This window comes from Brachycentrus maculatus, unplaced genomic scaffold, assembly GCF_059751285.1.
Source record: "Brachycentrus maculatus isolate JH-2025_06_01 unplaced genomic scaffold, ASM5975128v1 h1tg000301l, whole genome shotgun sequence".
Taxonomy (NCBI): Eukaryota; Metazoa; Arthropoda; class Insecta; order Trichoptera; family Brachycentridae; genus Brachycentrus; species Brachycentrus maculatus.
Genome location: NW_028281052.1, coordinates 558,806 through 578,599, shown reverse-complemented (window position 1 = coordinate 578,599; position 19,794 = coordinate 558,806). Strand labels below are relative to the sequence as shown.

The 19,794-nt window shown below is 34.3% G+C and overlaps 1 protein-coding gene and 2 long non-coding RNA genes across 14 annotated transcripts in view; 1 reads left to right on the top strand and 2 right to left on the bottom strand.

Annotated features, from left to right (window-relative positions):
• Zasp52 (Z band alternatively spliced PDZ-motif protein 52) overlaps nt 1-11,918 on the top strand; it is a 110,595-nt gene extending 98,677 nt beyond the window's left edge. For 7 of the 12 annotated variants that reach the window (XM_088267634.1, XM_088267632.1, XM_088267633.1 and 4 more), the window contains 5 exons: nt 313-1,315; nt 3,558-3,744; nt 4,907-5,027; nt 7,022-7,137; nt 11,156-11,918. In XM_088267634.1, the coding sequence (XP_088123760.1) occupies nt 313-1,315; nt 3,558-3,744; nt 4,907-5,027; nt 7,022-7,137; nt 11,156-11,233 (1,505 nt within the window). In that variant the 3' untranslated portion in view covers nt 11,234-11,918. Of the gene's footprint in view, nt 1-38; nt 175-312; nt 1,316-3,557; nt 3,745-4,906; nt 5,028-7,021; nt 7,138-11,155 lie in introns of all 12 variants that reach the window. The other 5 variants (XM_088267642.1, XM_088267640.1, XM_088267639.1 and 2 more) reach the window with 1 other exon arrangement.
• A 4,596-nt stretch (nt 11,919-16,514) lies between these two features.
• LOC148304859 (uncharacterized) lies at nt 16,515-17,611 on the bottom strand. Its single transcript, XR_015838293.1, has 2 exons — nt 17,281-17,611; nt 16,515-16,663 (listed from the first exon to the last, which is right to left on the bottom strand). It is a non-coding gene; the product is annotated as an uncharacterized LOC148304859 (long non-coding RNA).
• An 809-nt stretch (nt 17,612-18,420) lies between these two features.
• Nucleotides 18,421-19,746, bottom strand: LOC148304858 (uncharacterized). Its single transcript, XR_015838294.1, has 2 exons — nt 19,465-19,746; nt 18,421-18,964 (listed from the first exon to the last, which is right to left on the bottom strand). It is a non-coding gene; the product is annotated as an uncharacterized LOC148304858 (long non-coding RNA).
• Nucleotides 19,747-19,794: the final 48 nt, after the last annotated feature.

Sequence of the window (19,794 nt, the reverse complement as noted above, 5' to 3'; positions counted from 1 at the left end):
CACCAGTGGCCCGGTATGTGATCCCACCCCATCCGCAGGTGGCGCAGCGGGAGCGGCTCGCGGCAAGACCTTCGGCGTGTCCTCGGCGCCCAAGCGCGGCCGCGGCATTCTCAACAAGGCGGCCGGCCCCGGCACTCGGGTTCCACTCTGTGCCCATTGCAACGGCCACATTAGGTACCTGCTCACTGCGCTTACTCTCGTTTCGCATTACAGATGCTGTGCGCTTTCCGTGTGATACCCTCGTATTTCTAACAATCGCATGTCTGTGTTTGTGTGTGTTATTGATTTTTGTTGTTGTTTTCTTTTCATTAGATGAACCCGATAACAATAACCGAGAAAAGGCGGTAAAGAAAAAGGTAGAATATCCCATTAACGGAATGACTAACAACTCCCTGATGAAACAACTGTCTAGAAACGCGTTCAACGGAGCTTACGAGATAGGTATACAGAGGAAGATCAAACCCGGAGATCATATCGCCAACATGGCCAACAAAATCAAAGACACCGTCGTACTAAAACACCCGTTGAAGGCCAATGAGCCGTCAAACTGCAATAATGGCTTAAATAATAATAATCTGTCAAATTACGGTAATGATGCCGGATATAAAAAGACATTGGTGAATCAAAATCAGCCAGTTGTGCCGCAGATACCTGTGACGTTCATTCCTGGAAGCATTCCTCCTCCACCTCCTCCTCCGAAGTTCAAGGTGGATTCCTTATCCCCGGTTCCCGGAGCTAACGGGAATCCTTCTCCAACCGTCAGCCAATCCTCTTCTCCCATGACAAGCCTCTCCGGGAGCGGTTCGCTTTCGCCAGTTTACGAACGGCAATACCTGAACTCCGACTCCTCCGATATACCCCCCAAACAACTAACATCAGCCTTATTAAACAAGATCATCAAAAAAGATAATTTTATCAATGCAAAATCGGAAACAGAAAAGAAGAATTTGGCGTTACAAAAAGATTGCCAGAGTCCGCAAACGCAGCAACAGGCCGTAATTGGCCATTTAAAAAATAACTTGAGAAAACCGTTGGCCGAACAAAATTTCAAACCGTTCACTAATAATAATGAAAACTCAAATAAAGATATAAAACTGACACCGAATATTGGCAAAATGAGTGAAAATGATCAAAATAACGCCAACGAAGACTCCACCGTAAAACTCCGAGATAAAAAGCACATGACGCCAGATGCCAAATCGTCGGGGAAAAGAGATTCGCACGTAACATCGAGACCGCTCAGTACTATCGCTTCAGTGGATTTGGTAGACGGAGTTTATCCAGTTTGCACGCAATGTAATAAGCAAATAACCAGGTAAGTTTTTGTGTGAAATTTCTAACATTAGTTTGTTTTCTTTGTTCCGCACAATGTCAAAATGATACCTTCTTTATATAGTTGATTATCAAACCATATGTGGAGCTTATGGAGCTCAGAAACTGCCTTCAGGCTTTTCTGTCAGCTGCCAGCTCTCTTGCATCCTCCCAAGACAAGTCCGCTTTCCGAAGTTCTAACGAGAACTGCCGACAAATTGTCAGACAGTTGTTGATGCCTTGTAAAAGAGGCAAGCTTGATTAAGGCTCTAGGGAGGCATGCGGAGTACATGGCCAAGCCAACTAAATCGCTTTTTCTTGACGACAGTCGCGACCAAGATTTGCTGCGTCCTACGCCTTATCTCTTCATTCCTCACAAAGTCAAACCACCGCACCTAATATCTTTTGCTGACACCTATTCTCAAAGCTCGGTACACGGCTGCTCTGTGCCCTTGTAAGGTACCATGTTTCACAGCCGTGTAAGAGAACAGGAGCAATGCAGGCACTGTATAGTTGATACTATATTATATATCTATGATACTTTGTATAATTGTCTTCCAACTCTCCTGACGCACCGCAATCCGCACAGCTCCAACCACTGATGAACTTACAAACCAGCCTTGATTTGGTCAGTCCATTTAGGGTGATCTTTTTCTTCTTCTACTACCTTCGACCCCTCGGTGATATTTATTTAATAAAAAATCAATCAATTCAAATGAAAAATCACTTATATTCGTATTGATCCTCCTTTGAATCGAACCCGGGACCTCCAGCAAGGTAGCCTAACGCGCTAACCATTTCACTATGAAGGGGACATATAATTTGATATTGTGCGGCTTAAAGAAACAAAAATGATTATTTTATGTCATACTTTTTTTATAAATATCCCTAGAGCATGGTTTTACGTAACTATCAAGCTGAGTGCATGTTGAATCATTGTCTATTTTTCTAGGCAATGTGTTCTTTGATAATAATTATTGTATTGAGTTTAGTAATGTAAACACTTGTTTCAAAAACTACAGATGTTCTCATCAACAGTTGAAAATACAAACAGTTTGTAAACAAAAGTTTAATTGTTTTTTTTTTTTTTTTTTGAATATTGAAAGCATTAACTTTGTGGATCATATTGATATATTATTTCGAGAAATAAAAATACTTTGTGTTCTGATCCACTCACATTTTTATTTAACCAACTAGTTTCGGCAACAACCTGTTGCCCTCTTCAGGGTTATAGTAATTACAGTGGTTACAGTAATAAATGTAGCCCTGAAGAGGGCAACAGGTTGTTGCCGAAACTAGTTGGTTAAATAAAAATGTGAGTGGATCAGAACACAAAGTATTTTTATTTCTCGAAATAATATAAAAGTTTAATTGTTTCCCGTGTAGAATTTAACATATTTTTTTATTTATGGGGCAGAAGGTACTTTATTTAATAAATTGATATTTAAACGTTGTGAATCTAAATATTCAAAATAAAATTAATGAGAAAACTGACTGTTAAAAGTTTAATCGTCCTCCCCGTATAATAATTAAGCACTTTTATAAAACCACTTTTGAGCTAATTCCCCTCCCGGTGATATGAATTTACTACAACTTGACTTCAAGAATGAGAATATCAATATAAATTATAATAGATAAGGGCTCAGAATTTTTGTATTCCTCTGTTTAATACTTTTACAAATTTAAAAGTATTAAAATAAAAAGTTATTCTTTTGCAGCAACGGAAATTAATCAATTGTAAAAAAATTGGGGATAGAATCTTCTTCTCTGTCTTATTCCTCATTGCTGAAAGTTGTGACCCTTGCAGAAGCAATGACTCTTCTCCAGTTATCCCTTGACTGCGCTGCACGTAGCGCTCCAACCACTGAGGTGCCTACTGCTGCCTTAATTTGATCGGTCCATCGTGTGGGGGATCTTCCTCTCCCTCTTTTTCCCTCCAGGCTACCGATCACAACTAGTCGTTCCAGGCTATCCTCGTTGCCACGCGCAATGTGTCCAAAGAACTGGAGAATCCGTCGGGTACAGATATTGGCCAGAGTCAAGCCATCCAAGTGTAGTGGGATAGAATCACCAATACACAAACGTTTCTCAGAGTAGTTCTCAGCTCTGAAATTTCTTAATTTGGTAGGTGTGGTGTACCTTGAATAGAAAAAGTTTGCGGAACACTGATATAATATATTACGGCACACTGTTTTAATCTAAATAAGTAATGAATTTCTAATCGATTTGCGCATTTTGAAAACCAGGGGGCCCTTCATTACGGCGCTCGGACGCATTTGGTGCCCCGAGCACTTTGTGTGCGTGAACAACACTTGCAGGCGCCACCTGCAGGACATTGGATTCGTGGAGGAGAATGGACAACTGTACTGTGAATACTGCTTCGAGCAATTCATTGCTCCGGCTTGCGACAAATGCCATGGAAAAATCAAAGGAGTAAGTAATTTTTACTCATCACAATCTTCAATAGTTTTATTGAATTTATCTCTACACTTTTTTTCTTCTAACCCTTATCCGCTTCCGTAGTGCAATGGTGAGCACGTTTGGCTACCGTTCTGGAGGTCCGGGGTTCAATTCCCATGGCGGGGTCAAATAAAAATAAGTGACTTTTCACTCTAATGTTTAATCAATATTACCCTGGACTGGTACCTGAAGCGGAGGGCTGATCACCTTTCCTTCATGTGTAAACGATCAAGATAACACTTCGTTTATATAAAGCAGTGCCCTATGCACCATCGGGGTGCGGATAAGGGTTTTATTATATTAATAAACTCTTTATCAATTTTGACAATGAAAATTCTTAATTAGGACACATAAATCAAACAATATTACCAATTTTATTTTAATTATTACAGTGACTGCAAGATTTGAGTATCTTTTTACCAGAATATATGCATGTTATTACAAAAGCTTGATTGGTTTTAAAAATATGATTTAAAATACATTCTGAATGACCCGATATTTTTTTTAAATTTGTCATACATGATTGCGGGCCGCATGTAAGGATATCACCGTGGGTTCAATTCAATTCAAATCAATTCAATTCAATTCAATTTATTAAACAATTAATATATACATTACAAACAAACATTTAAGGCGTATACATTAAAAAAACAAATTAAAAATTATGCAAGAAGACTCTTGTTAAATGTGTAGAAGAATCTCGCTTCGGAAAACTCCTTCGGACACATGGAACAGATCAATATCCAATGTGATATTGTTCAACATAGCAGTAGCTCTTCCTACAGGCATAACCATCGGCAGGTTGGTCCTGTGTATAGGAATGTGAAACAATCTATGCCGACGCTGTCTTAGGTAACTATCGGGAACATACAGACCAATGCTCTGGATAATTTCAGGATTATCGATCATACCGCGCAACAATCGATAAAAATGCGTAATCAAATACACATTCCTTCTAGTCTCTAAACTATTGTAGCCAAGCATACCCTGGAGAAACTGGGTCGGGTAGAGCCAAGGATAATAGCCGTACTCTCTCATGTAGGTTGGCCACCCTCGTGTTATAACATTATTGTACATGCATTGAACGTGTTGAGTAACCCATGTAAATATAACTCATGCATTGTCCACTTCGCAGGATTGCCTGAACGCTATTGGAAAGCACTTCCATCCGGAGTGCTTCAACTGCGCTTACTGCGGAAAACTGTTTGGAAACAATCCATTCTTCTTGGAAGAGGGACTTCCATACTGTGAGGCCGGTAAGTCACAAATTGTAAACCCACGAAGAAGAATTGATTTGCAAAATAGTAATAAAAAAAAATAATTAGGAAATAAAAGAGTGCGAATGATTTTTTATTATACTTAGTATAGATGCATTTCAGCCTCACCATAGGCACAATCAGCATACTAGGCATTGGCGATTGAATTGAAAAATCAAATTAAATGAAGACTTTCTTTTTTTTATGTTGTTACGTTTTCAGTTACCTGATTAGAATGGTATTTGTTACTTTTTCTTGTTTTATATTTCTTTCTAGCTTAAGATTTTGATGTCAAATACATATATCGCGCACTCCTTTCAAGAACGTCATAAATCAAAAAACTTGATTTTTCAGGAGAACGTTTTTAAAGTTTAAAAAGAAATCACAATGTATTAAAAATAAACATCAAGCCACTTATTGAACTTTTTACTGTGCAACAGATCTTTTTAGGTAAAACCTGAAGGTTTTTTCTCCATTTGAAAAATATTAAGTATATTTAAAAAAATAATTAAACAATACCTTTTCATCAAAATGCAAAAACAACATTTTCTGCCCTGTAGCGGGTAAATATTAAGTTAAAAATATGCCGCTTTTGCTGGTATATAGTACATTTTCTGGGCATTCCGAAAACACGCACAACTCAAAATTCATGATTTTTGATTTATGACGTTCTTGAAAGGAGTGAGCGATATGTATAAGGAGCTAGAAGTAATCAACACACAACCAAATTTGTATACTAATTGGCGTGATTAGATTAAAGTAATCAAATCAAAAAACCCAATTAAGTAACAATTTCTTTTTTTAAATTGTATTTTACATTTTTTTGTAAATTTACTCTCAGACACTGAATTACTCCCCTTACGAATTATATGTCTATATAGGTGTCTCAACTTAACACATTTTGGATGGGTGTTTTTACGGCTGCAGACCGCTGGCGACGAGATTGAATAATTGTGTACACCTAGTTTAGATTTGAACAAAGATATTGGTACATAATATTCATATAAAAACATAAAATAATTATTTTTTTCTGACTTTGAAATGAGGCCGGCGCAGAAAGTAAAAATACCCTTCCCGTCCTCAAGCAATCATCGACTGAATGGGTAGATATGGTTTTTTTTTTGGGTAATATATTGAAAATTAAACAAGGATTCAATTCTACTTTTATTTACATATATTTGATAATATGTGACGCATTTCATCTTATTAAGACATTAATAAATGCTCTTAGTGTTTGATAATGTCTTAAGAAGACGAAATGAGTCACATGTTATCATATATCGCTCACTCCTTTCAAGAACGTCATAAATCAAAATACTTGATTTTTCAGGAGAACGTTTTTAAAGTTTAAAAATATAATACAATGTATTGAAAATATATCTCAAGCCACTTACTGAACTTTTTACTGTGCAACAGATCTTTTTAGGTAAAACCTGAATTTTTTTTCTCCATTTGAAAAATATTTAGTTTATTGAAAAAAATAATTAAACAATACGTTTTCTTCAAAATGAAAAAAAACAACACTTTCTGCCCTGTAGCGGGTAAATATTAAGTTAAAAATATGCCGCTTTTGCTGGGATATAGTAAATTTTCTGGGCATTCCGAAAACATCTGAAAATTGATGATTTTTGATTTATGACGTTCTTGAAAGGAGTGAGTGATATGTATATGTAAATAAAAGTAGAATTTAATCCAATAACCTTGTTTAATTTGGATATATTACTTAAAAATTTAAAAGGGAATTCTACCAACTGTGTGCAGTTACAATAAATTAGAAATACCTTTCCCGTCCTTAGTATTTTAACTAATGAGTGACCGCTCCACTATGAAATACACACCTCTGTTTTATTATCCAACAAAACAAGTTAATTAATTAAGATTTTCAACTCCATCGATGTATATGTAGAATGGACACACCCGAGTTATTTGTGTTTTTATCACTAGGGAAATGTGTAGGTAAATGGGTAGTGTTGTCAAGTTGGGACTGTTTGCAGATTGGAATGAGCTGTTCACCACGAAGTGCATCGCTTGCGGCTTCCCGGTGGAAGCTGGAGACAGGTGGGTGGAGGCCCTCAACAATAACTACCACAGTCAGTGCTTCAACTGCACGGTGCGTATGCCACACTTACATTCCATCTTTGTTGCCACCTCGATATCACCATCAACTCAATGCCACCGCAGCCTCTCACACAATCGGAAAGAGACTGCATTTATTTATTCGCCAACGGATACCAGATTTTATTTATTTTCCAAAAAAATACCAATAAACGCATAATATAATAATATATTTTGTACCAAAGAAGAAAATTAAAATATTTTTAGGAAAAAGATTCATTAAAATCGTTGCAAAAATGAAATGATGATTAATAACAAATTATACAAAATATTATACATATGTAATGAATGATATTAAATATTATTCATTACATATGTATAAGTTGAAATCAGTGGTTACTAAAAGCCCAACAGCGGAAACTTAACTAGCAGTGCATAAAAGTCCCTGGTACCAACTGTAATATATGAAAATGAAGCATGGAGTTGGGAAAAAAGGATGAAAGTAGACTGAATGCAATTGTAATTCAATCCTCAGACGAATGCGTAGCAAAACTTTTTCTTCTGTTTGTGTCATGTCAGGTCCCCCGGGCGTCGGCTATCATTTGAGGGTAATTGTCCTTGTCTTGGGCAGCTCTAAACAGCGCCTGATCCCCGTCCAATCTCGTATATTCCGGAGCCAGGAGATATGTCTTCTGACCAACCTCTTCGACCCTCTATTTTGCCTTTTATGATGAGGTGCAATAGCTCATACTTCTCTCCTCTCAGCACATGCCCCAGATAGGACACCTTCCTGACCTTGATATCAGTCTGTCTCCCTGCTCTTGCTCTTTGGAGCACATTTGCCTTGCTGATAATATCATTCTAGCAGCAAAACTATTTGTGATAAATCTTCGAATGGTAAAATGTGGAAAGAATGCAAGGTTGAAATAAGCATTTTCGATAAAATGAAGGAAGGTGTGTTGCGATGGTTTGGACCAATCGTAAAACTTATATAAAATAGAAGCAGAGAAAAACTTAAAACTTATACTCAAATTAAGTGGATAGGTTTGAGGAGTCAGAATAACCTGCAAGTTTGCATGAGGAGATATATAAATGTGGAAGAGGCAAAAAATATTTGGAATGACAGGGTAGTGTGATGGAAGCGACGTGATGGCTAGTTATTTAATTACAAAATTAAATTATTGAAAAAATATATATCGCAGTATTTTCTTAATCACATAAAACATTGGAAAAATAATATATATTTTTACTATACTAAAAATATAGTAAGTCATTATAAGACTTTGAAGTGATGGAGGTGACATTTATATGGCCAATTATATTTGAAAATCAGATACAAAAAGTAAATTTTATATAAAAATATTTAAAAAATTCAGTTTTTTTAAACCTTTTTTTGATTTTTGTTCGGATTTTTAAAATATACACTAAACAAACTTGAAACCCATAAAAAGATACAGGAATTTTATGGGCAGTCCTTGCTTTGAAATAATCAAGCTACTATGTGTGAGTTTTCATTTTATTAACAAATTTATAGAACAGTATCTCCCTCTTGAACTTGGTGGACTCTGTTTTCGTTTCCCCGCAAAGCTGAATTATGATGGAAAATTTAGTGTTATTAAAATATGAATGCTTTTATTTTCAATTGGAAAAGGTAGATTTGCATTTAAATACACGGATTTTCTAATCTAACCTTTGTTTCATATCATGAACGGCATTTAATTTTGTATTTTTCGATAGTATTCCATTGTATCTTGTTGCATTATTATATTTCAAATGTATAACCTAATAATTTTCTAGTTTATGTCACACTTTTCATTCGCAAAAAACAAGTTTCAATCTATATTTATATCAATATTTTCTCCTTCTATGTTATCAACAGTGAAAACTCTATTATCTATCTTTCCTCGAATAATCGTTTTCCCGGATGCATCATTTAGTTCTTCTACCCCAAATTCTTTTTATACCAAAATAGATTGCATTGGTCGTTTCTCTATCACCATTTTACCTCATTCATGGTTTGAACTACACTGCATATTAGATATATTTTGTCATAGTTTTTTTATATTCTTCTCAATTTTGTTACATTCGACAATATTCAAACGTTTGGGATAAAAACTATCGAAAGCTTGTGTGACACAAGGTTGACGGATATAGCTGAAAAGTTTGATATTGATGAAGAGGAGCCGCTGCCTGTACCTTCATTTTCAGAAGCATGCATACTCTTGGAAAGATTTAAAACTTTTTACTACGCACATTCAATAACTGATGCCGATAAAAATATCATTTGAAAAGCCGAAAATATACTGTTGACTACGGAAATAAAACAGTAAAAAAAACAAACGTCAATCATAGATAATTGTCAATGATGATTTTAATATTTTTTTGGTTCTGTTCAGCATGGAATTTTTTTAATAAAACATTTATTTGCATTCAAAACTTGTATTCTTCTTAGAATTTTAACCTAGCATTTTGTTATGCAGATTGGGAGACCACTATCTTTACTTGATTGTATCTCTTTGTGTACTGACTTCTTAGTTCCGATTCATTTTATTTCCGCATTCATAGTTTATTTCAATAGGTATCTTTATAAACGATAGATAGAGTTTTCACTGTTTTCCTATTTGATCTATGTAGAATACTGTGACTTCAGATTGAATTGTTTTCATATAGTTTTCAATCACCATTTAAGAAATAAGAAAGAAACAAAGCCAATCAATTTATATTTCCAAAATAGTATCTCTCTTAACTCATGCGGGTGATTATTGAAGTAATCTGTCTCAAAAGTATGTTTTTTAGGCACATGATGAGCACTTTCCGGCAGAACTTCGTAAGGACCAATTTGACGAAAATCGTTTTGAAACATTGTAAGAGGCATATGTAGTTTGTAAAAAAAGAGTGCAGTCAGTGTTTATCAGCTTACTTTATAAATTTGTATGGATTTACTTCTTAACACATTATACACACCAAAACCCAATATAAAAATAACACTTATCAAATAAAAATTTTTTCTTCATAATTTTGCTCGGAAGAGGCTCTAATTATTTTCTGAGAACCTAACAAGTTCTCCGTTTTATGGATTTGGTATTGTTCCTATTTAATCAAATATGAATCCCAAGTATACATTTTCTTTAGGTCTATGGTCCTCATGGTTGTTTTTTTTTTTTTGAATTATTACTAGGTTACACATTACATTTTCTAAAGCGTGTGAATTTTTTAATTACTTTGTGGCTTATGTATATTACTTTGTATCTAGATTAGTAAAGTGTTTAATTATTTTGCAGTAACAATTTATGTCGTAGATCGAAATGTGCCGTTTATTTAAAGACATCATTGTTTTTTTCTTAACATTAAATCTTCATTGTGGGAATATATAATTTTGTGTGTAAATGAGTTCTCAATGAAATCAAAGAAAAATGGATGTCAAAAATATCAATGAATGCTGAAAAAATTCAAGTTATTTACGTCATATGATTTATATTTCCCGTTAGCAGGAATGGCAAATACTGGATTTAGTAGACAATGTCTGAAAAATAAGTAATCAGAAAAAGGATACTTATAATAAAGACCTTTAATTTGTTTTTTTTTTATATATGCCACCAAAGCAATAATACGGCTTGCTTGAATTTGCCATCCCTGACTTTAATATTTTTTACGTTTTTGCTTCAAATAACTATTTCGTCTGTCGGCAAGCAAATGTTTGTACCTGTTTTTATTTTGCTGTATAGGTACAACCACACATGTTGACAGATTCCTTCAGATTTATTATTTTTACCCTTTTTTTGCATAATTTTCATAATAAAGTCAACTGAATTAAATGTTTATTCAATTCACAAAAAAAGAGACTTATTTCACTTTACCTATTGAAATTGTTAAAGAAAAACAATAGTTCTTTGTCACTTGAGTTGTATTTATTTTTATAAAAATTGTTAAAATAAAATAAATATAACTCAAGTGGTAAAAAACAAGCATTTTTCTTTAACAATTTCATCATATCTTACCACAAAGTGAATGCAGAAACAATAAATAAATTACCTTTTGAATGTTTAATATTTTTTTACAAATGAAATTTTCAGATGTGCAAAAAGAATCTCGAGGGACAGAGTTTCTACGCCAAGGGAGGACGTCCATTCTGCAAGTCTCACGCGCGCTAGTGCCCTTTCTACGGAAAGAAACTCGCTGTCTCCCTTCTACCAGTCTAACGCGTATCCAGATAATGCCAGTAATACTGATTATGCTTCTCCAAAGTCTAGCGGCTTATTCGACGATATCCTCAGCCCTTCGGGTAAGGTACTGAGCACGGTCACAGTCGACACGATACACAGCTCCACTTACTGCAACGTCACGGACGTTCCCGTGACGGATGACATCAGCGAGATAGAAAGAGATGCGCTCAGAACTGACATACATTCTCCAATGTCGGTAACGGACACACTTCGAACCGAAACCTTCACCAACGAAGACGTTTTGAAAATAAAGCTCACACCGACATTGATGGAATTTGACGATTATCTATTTGGCAAATTAACTCCCACCATGGATATGAAGAGACCGATAACGCCTTTACTAATCCAAGAAATATCCGTCAACAAAGACGTTAGCAAATATGATACTCAAAATATAATCTACAAGAGTGATATTATGGTTGAGGAGAGTAATTTATTGCCGAATTACGCAGATAACCAGAAATACAATTTCGTCGAAACTCAAAATTACATATCTACTAATGTTTTTAATCGAAAAGATAATGACAAAATTGAAGAGAAACCTCATGTCAGTTCGAGCGTTACATCCGACCTCAGGATAAATGGCGAGGATATTCCGAAAACTAGTCAAAAACTTAAGAAGGGAACTAAAACCGACAGTTTATGTTCCAAATTTCTCAATTTGCCAGCTCACTACCACGCTGCGATCATTTGTTTCTTGCTTGTCGCCTATAATATCATATTCAACGTGTATAAGCAGTATTACGATAAGAGATCAATTCATCCCACAATGTAGGCGCACAATTTTATATTATATTAAAATATAATTTAGCGTGATGTTTTAAAGCGATATAAACAGATAATTATCACTATGTCGTGTACCATATATAGTGCTAAAATAAGCTTCCAAATAACTAGATATTACGCAAGTAATAAATAGGGATTGTCATAAAATTATCTACAGTAAATATTAATTATAGAATTTAATTATTTATAATTTGAATATATATTTACTTTTCAGTTTACATATTACGCTCTATAAATTAAATTTATACTAGTCAACATAAAATAATTTAAGAATAAAATGCTATGATAATGTAAGCATCGCATTACATAGATATAACATCATATATATTTATTTTAACTCTAATCATTATTTCATAGGTTAATCTAACAGATTTAGTGTACATTTTTAATATTCGACTAGCTGGATTGTTGTTTTACTACTAATTATATTTATCTTCTTGTAAGGATAGCGCAAATTATATATTTAGACTCCGCAATACATTACGAGCAATGTGTGTCAATTATAACCCCATATTTTTATTAAGAATTTAATTATTTTATAATTAATATATGTTAGGAGTAAACCGAGTCTTGGGTGACAGTCTTCACTGTGTCTCGCCTTTGCCGAAATGTATTCACATGTTTCAAATAATGTAAGAAGGTAATTTTTACATATTGCAATATGTATGTCGCTTTGCACCGCCCATATGAGCTTGAACATTTGGTTACTCCTGATAGACAATACATTTTACTGTTCGTACATCTATCTAGATATGATTAAGCAGTTACTTACTAAGAAAGTTGCATTAAGTTGTTGTTTAATTTATGCTTCCGCTTATCAATTTATCATGTAAAACATGAAAATGCGTTATTTTTAAAGCAACACAGAGGATGATTTCACCAATGCCTGCTACCAAGATCTAAAAGATTCTTACTGCACCATCCTACTGTCTAAAGCGCCTTAAATGATTATACGAGTACCCTGTATGCAATCAATGTATTTTGAATTATGGTATTTTAATGTTTTTCGCTTCACAAATAAAGTATTTTAAAATAATATCTATTTTTATTTCTTATTTTTCTTCTTCTTTATGTATCATGTCAGGTCCCCCTTACAAAATAAATTATATGTACATAGCGAACAATATATTCAAGGCGTATACATTAAAGGTAAGCAAGAAGACTTAAAGATGTAGAAGAATCCCGCTTCGGAAAACTCCTTCAGACACAATGTGATATTGTTCAACATAGCGGTAGCTCTTCCTACAGGCATAACCATCGGCAGGTTGGTCCTATACATAAGAATCTATGTTGAGATGTCAACCCCCCCCCCCCCTTATCGTCCCTCTTAAATACAATTTGAGAGTATGTATCCCTGTCTTAACACACTATGGACAGGATAGGTATTTCTACCCATTGGGTCGATTGATGATGACACACTAAGGACGGGAAGGGTATTTTTACCTTCTGCGTCGGCCTCTTTTCAAGTCAGGAAAGAAGGAATTACATATTCAATGTTTTTATATAAATATTATGTACCAATCTCTTTGTTAAGGTCTTAACTATATGTATATAATTATCAAATCCCGTCGCCAGCGGTCGACAGGCGTAAAAAACACCCGTCCTTAGTGTGTCCAATCTCGTATATTCCGGAGCCAGGAGATCTGCCTTCTGCCTCCTCGTCTGACATAGCATGTGGGGCGTAGTGATTATTTCTCAAATATTTCCAAATTATGTCAGGATTTGGCTAATAACGCCATCTATTGATGATACAACACAGTTAAATCATTCATCGACTGTTTTACCGACTGAAAAAACCATGTGTCAAAAATTCATTAACATCTTACTATATACTCAGGAGGTTAATGTTTTATTTTTGGGTAAAAGCTTGACTGTGAAACTGGCGTCGCGGGTTCGATACCCGCCAATTGAAAAATAAATTTAAGAAAGATTTATTTGGAATTGGTTTGCCCAGATATATTTGTCATATATTTTTCACATATACCTTCCCTATCATTACTATCCTACTTGCAGACAAGCCTCTAAAAGTAGAGGCTATGCGGGTCATTCCTTTTTAACCCACGACTGCCCCTAGGGTCCATATGGGCCAGAAATTGTTGACTGCTAGTTAAGCAGTCAAAATGTAAACTGGTAGGAAGCAGTACGGCTGTCCAAATTTAAAACACTAAGGGACATTTTTTAGGACTAAGTAGACTCTACTTAGTCCAAAAATGCAAAAAAAACCTACTACAAAAAAAATGTCCCTTACTGTGTTTTAAATTTGGACAGCCGAGTATTGTCAGTGTTACAAAAGAAGTGTTGCCAGCCCAAAAAAATAAACAGTAGTCAAGCAATAATCAATAATATAATACTTTACATTTGGGCCCATATGGACCCCGTGGGCATTGGAAGGGCTTCCATGGCCTGGGCAGTTAAGAGTTAACACATTGTTTGCGGGAAACGCTTAAAAGCGTCTTTTGCATCCTGTTGGTAGAGAGCGGGAGACGTTTATAAGGGCTCTATTTGCTGACTTTTGATAGAGCGCAAGAGACGCCAAAAAAACATTGTACAGATGGGAATTGGGTGTTGCGGTTACTTGTGATTAAAAAGTTGATGAAAAAACCGCCTGACAATAATGTGTTGAAATAAAAACAAATTAAGCTTATTTTGGTACATCGCTCACTCTTTTCAAGAACGTCATAAATCAAAAAACTTGGTTTTTCAGGAGATCGTTTTTAAAGTTTAAGAATATAATAAAATGTATTAAAAATAAATATTAAGCCACTTATTAAACTTTTTACTGTGCAACAGATCTTTTATGTAAAACCTGAAGAATTTTTTTCCATTTTAAAAATATTCAGTATATTCAAAAAAACAATTAAACAATACCTTTTCTTCAAAATGCAAAAACAACACTTGGTGCCCTGTAGTGGGTAAATATAAAGTTTAAAATATGCCGCTTTTGCTGGGATATAGTACATTTTATGGGCATTCCGAAAACATGCTCAACTGGAAATTGATGATTTTTGATATATGACGTTGTTGAAGGGAGTGAGCGACATGTCTCAGATACAATTGATTAACACGTTGACCGACACTACAAGATAACTCATAGATTGCGTTCTTTGCTGGGACGCTGACTACGGGTTATCTCGAACTGTGTTTACTTACCATATTTGTGGAGCAAGGATAAAATTCCTAGTGTGTCAGTGCTAATATGGATAGATGAAGCATGGAAAGAGAACAAAACATTTATTAAATTATTTTTTGACATCTCATCAAAGATGAAGAAGAATATGGAAGCCTGGGCTTTTACGGGGCTTACGACCACCATAGGCTGATTTAAGTGATAACTTTATACACGTGTAACATTCACCAATTCTACCCATGATTGACAACCACACCACTCAATTTTTATTGTTTTTTAAATTACCTAACGTTCAAGTGACTCTGAAATCTAGCTACGGCTTATGCAACACCGCTTATCGTGACCCTACTCAGGTTTCAACTTTTTAAATTTTATAGCCTATGCCTACTCGTGAGTGGATTTTCTCTTTAAGTTTAAAATAACTGTAATTTCATGTAATTCATGAGTGAGAATTGTAGGCAAAAACACTCGCTTCATCCACACTACTCAAATTCTTGGAAGTTCTATATGTATGAACCAATTTCGAAACATTGTTCTTAAATCTCTAGAACTTCACTAGAGACATCTATTGGTGAGATGAAGATGAGATGTCAAAAAATAATATGAAAAATAACTCCTGTAATTGGAGATAATGCAGAGTTGTGAACAAGTCACTCACTCCTTTCAAGAACGTCATAAATCAAAAATCGACAATTTTCAGTTGTGCATGTTTTTAGAATGTCCAGAAAATGTACCATATCCCAGTAAAGGAGGCATATTTTTATCTTAATATTTACCCGCTACAGGGCAGAAAGTGTTGTTTTTGCATTTTGAAGAAAAGGTAGTGTTTACTTATTTTTTAAATATACTAAATATTTTTTAAATGGAGAAAAAACCTTCAGGTTTTACCTAAAAAGATCTGCTGCGCAGTAAAAAGTTCAATAAGTGGCTTGATATTTATTTTTTATACATTGTATTATATTCTTAAACTTTAAAAACGTTCTCCTGAAAAATCAACTATTTTGATTTATGACGTTCTTGAAAGGAGTGAGCGAAGTGTAGACACACTCAAAATGTTACAAATTTATTGATAAATAAACAGAAAATTTACTTAATTTATAAAATATATATAATTAAAATCAAGTAAAAGAATATTTTTATCGAATATAATTAAATTAACTATTTAGACTAACTAAATTAAATATTTAGCTAAATTAAATTAACTATTTAGACCGGAATTCTGACAATTGGATATATATTTTTTTTAATGTGTAAAGAAGAATTTAATAATATCTAAAATTTGTAATAAATAACATCTACAATATTAAATATATTTTATTGATAAGGGTTGTCTATTTACAAATACACTTTTTTACATTTTTATATTCAACTAAAAATATTATTTTTCTGGTTCCCCGGGTTGCCTTCTTGATGACTGACCATCACCTAGCAATCTGTCGTAAATGCTGAAAGATAAAATAAATAAACTATACTTAAAGTGACCATACGTCCCGTTTTGAACGGGATTGTCCCGTTTTTAGATAGCCTGTCCCGTTGTCCCCAAGTAAAGTTTCGAGACGTCGAAATGTCCCATTTTCAAAAAAAGAGCAACACGCGGTAACAATAAAAAAAAAAACCTGCAAAAAATCGAAGGTAGTTTGTAGTATAGCCGTTTCATATAACATTGCTGAACAAATACTAGCTTGATTTCGGTGCATATGGATACAGCAGGTGGCTGGTGAGTCATGTGCAAAAACTAACCAATTTATATAAAGATCGCCGACTCCTAAACCCACTTATACTTAAGAAAATTTGTTCATCACAGAAATACAAAGCAGCCTATTTTTTTCAAATTTATTTATTTTATTTATTCCTTATTATTTTTATTATCAACATTCCTTTTCTTTTTATTAATACATAAAAACTATGAAAAAATACGTGTGCTCTTGAATATACATACTTCTACGTAAAATTTGGTAGATGTCCCGTTTTGAGGACAAAAATAAATGGTCAGTGAAAAATTAACAGGATACTATTTTTACCATATTATTTATAGAATTTTACAAACTCAATCAATACATACCCTCTGATATCCAAAAGACAAAACGCAATCGTAAATGTGCAGAAAAAATGTATGCAAGTGGAAATAACCGGCTCCTTTTCGGGCCCGTGACCAAAGTTTTTAAAGCATCGTTTTTGCATATGACCGCACAGATTCTTAGTGACAGTGGGAAAGGAAACTGCCATCGAGGAGCGATTTACAGAATAATTATATCGTAAACATCTTGTATTGCGTACTAATAACGTGGAAGTGCGAAGACAACCCATTAGATGCGATGACATTTTTACGGAACGATATTTTAACCTATTTTAAAAGTAAGTTGACATTATAGGAGCCTGAAATGACAGCTGACAGCTGCATACATAGACAAATTCCATAATTTTCTTAAATCTTGTTCTTCTTAATCATAGACAATTTCACGTAGTACTTACTTAGACCACGTTTTGTGTTGAATATTCTCAATTTCCAGCTTGAAAGCATATTCAAGGTTTTACGGTTTTATAAAATAACGGGTAGTTTTGTAATATTCCTATATTAAAACAAATATTAAATACACCTATTTATTTTCAATCTGAAGGTATTTTTATCCTTATTCTTCGACCTCTTTCCACACCCATATGGTTTATATAGCACCGCATATGATCGACGAGATATTTAATTGATCATTATTCATATGAAAATGAAATTTTACAATTTTTATCGGTACAGAATACTTAGATAGGGTACAGATGACGAAAGTAAGTGAATTCAGATGTTTTATGACATTACTATAATATACGAAAGTAAATGGAAAAGTAATTCAATGCTAATATGTTCAAGTCTCGTATATTGAGTAAACTTGTATATATAATGACTACACAATCATATTTATAGATGAAATGGTCTAAATGTCTGTACACAACCGATTCTGCAGGACTTTGAACATGTTGCGCGTGGCAATGAGGGTAACCTGGAACCAATGGTTGTGATCGGTAACCTGGAGGGGAAGAGAGCGAGAGGAAGATCCCCACACGATGGACCGATCAAGTTAAGGCAACACAAGGCACCTCTATGGTTGGTGCGCAACGTGCAGCGCAGTCAAGGGATAACTAGAGAAGAACTTCTTCATTGCTTCCACAAGGGTCACAACCCTCAGTAATGAGGAATAATACAGAGGAGAAGAAAGTAATTTATTTATTTTATTGCTTCATTACGCGCTTTCCTATATAATGCAGAATTATTATACAGGTCTAGTCGCTTATTAATGTTTTTAAACATTTTGATGTCGGTTTTAATTTTAAGGGAGTAACTTTCGTTACACATAAATAATCATAAAAGTAAGATTTGATGTAACCAGAATACATGTTTAGTTATTTTAACGATCACAATTATTATGAATGGACATTTTTTCATGCGTGACAACGCCAATATGCTAACGTCATCAGTAAGTTATAGTCCAAGTACATAATATCTTCATCTCGTTCCGCTGTTAGTTTAATGTCCGCCGAAATATTACGGGGTACGGCCCTAATGCGGCAAAGATCATTTTGTTCCGATAAAAGTACCTACCTTTGTTGAAATGATATGTTAAAATAATAATCATATTATTTCCAAGTTCGCTGACACGTAACAAAGCCCGCGCCTTCCAAACTCCGCGGTCTGTGCTGCAGCGTGACGCGGCGAGCGCCCCTCCCTGTAAAACAGGGTCGTACTCCACAGACAACCCCTAACATTATTTTGAATTTAAAAAGGCCTGGATCAGACGAAAATATGAAACGCTTTCCTTTCTCCGAAACCATCCGGAATTTGAAAGAAAAATTTGAGTGAATCGTTTATTCTCTCTCCGTCGCATACGTCATAAATAGTATTCGTCTTTTTTTTTAATGGCTTTCCACCCTTCTAGAGTGACACCAGCCCACATGGGTAAAGAAGCCGGAGCTATATGAAAAGTAAGTAAATAAAATAAATGGTAATAAAAAAAACCCAAAAAATTATTTCAATAAAAATAAATTATATTACTAACAAACATAAACAATGAATGATAAGTGTAAGTTCCTCTTAGTCTCTTGAGCTAAGTCTCTTTGTTGTAGAGAACTGCGTTATTAATTATAAGATTATAAAAGTAGAAATGTCTAGAAAATGAATTAAATTATATAAAAAAAACACTTTTGTAACCATATTAAAATTATATATTTTTAAAGTGAGTTAAAAATTTCCATTATTTACCTTTGTGGAGCTTTGTTGGAAAAAGAATTTAATATAATTCCAATGATGATGAGTGGTGCTTTAAACATCAACAGACGAAATTCAACCATTGATAAGATTTTTGAATGAAAATTTTAAATTTAAATTGAACGCTGAAAAATGTCAGTCTACAACCAGTTGTGCGCAGCGTTCGTTATACGTGGCGTTCGTTATGCGAGGCAACACTGTATTGTATATCTCAATTTTCAATGTAAACAGCTGATCACATCGCACCTGTGGGGATGTCATGTGATAAAAGTAATGGAGCGATTTTATCTAGGTAGGTACCTTAAATATATAAATTAAAAACAT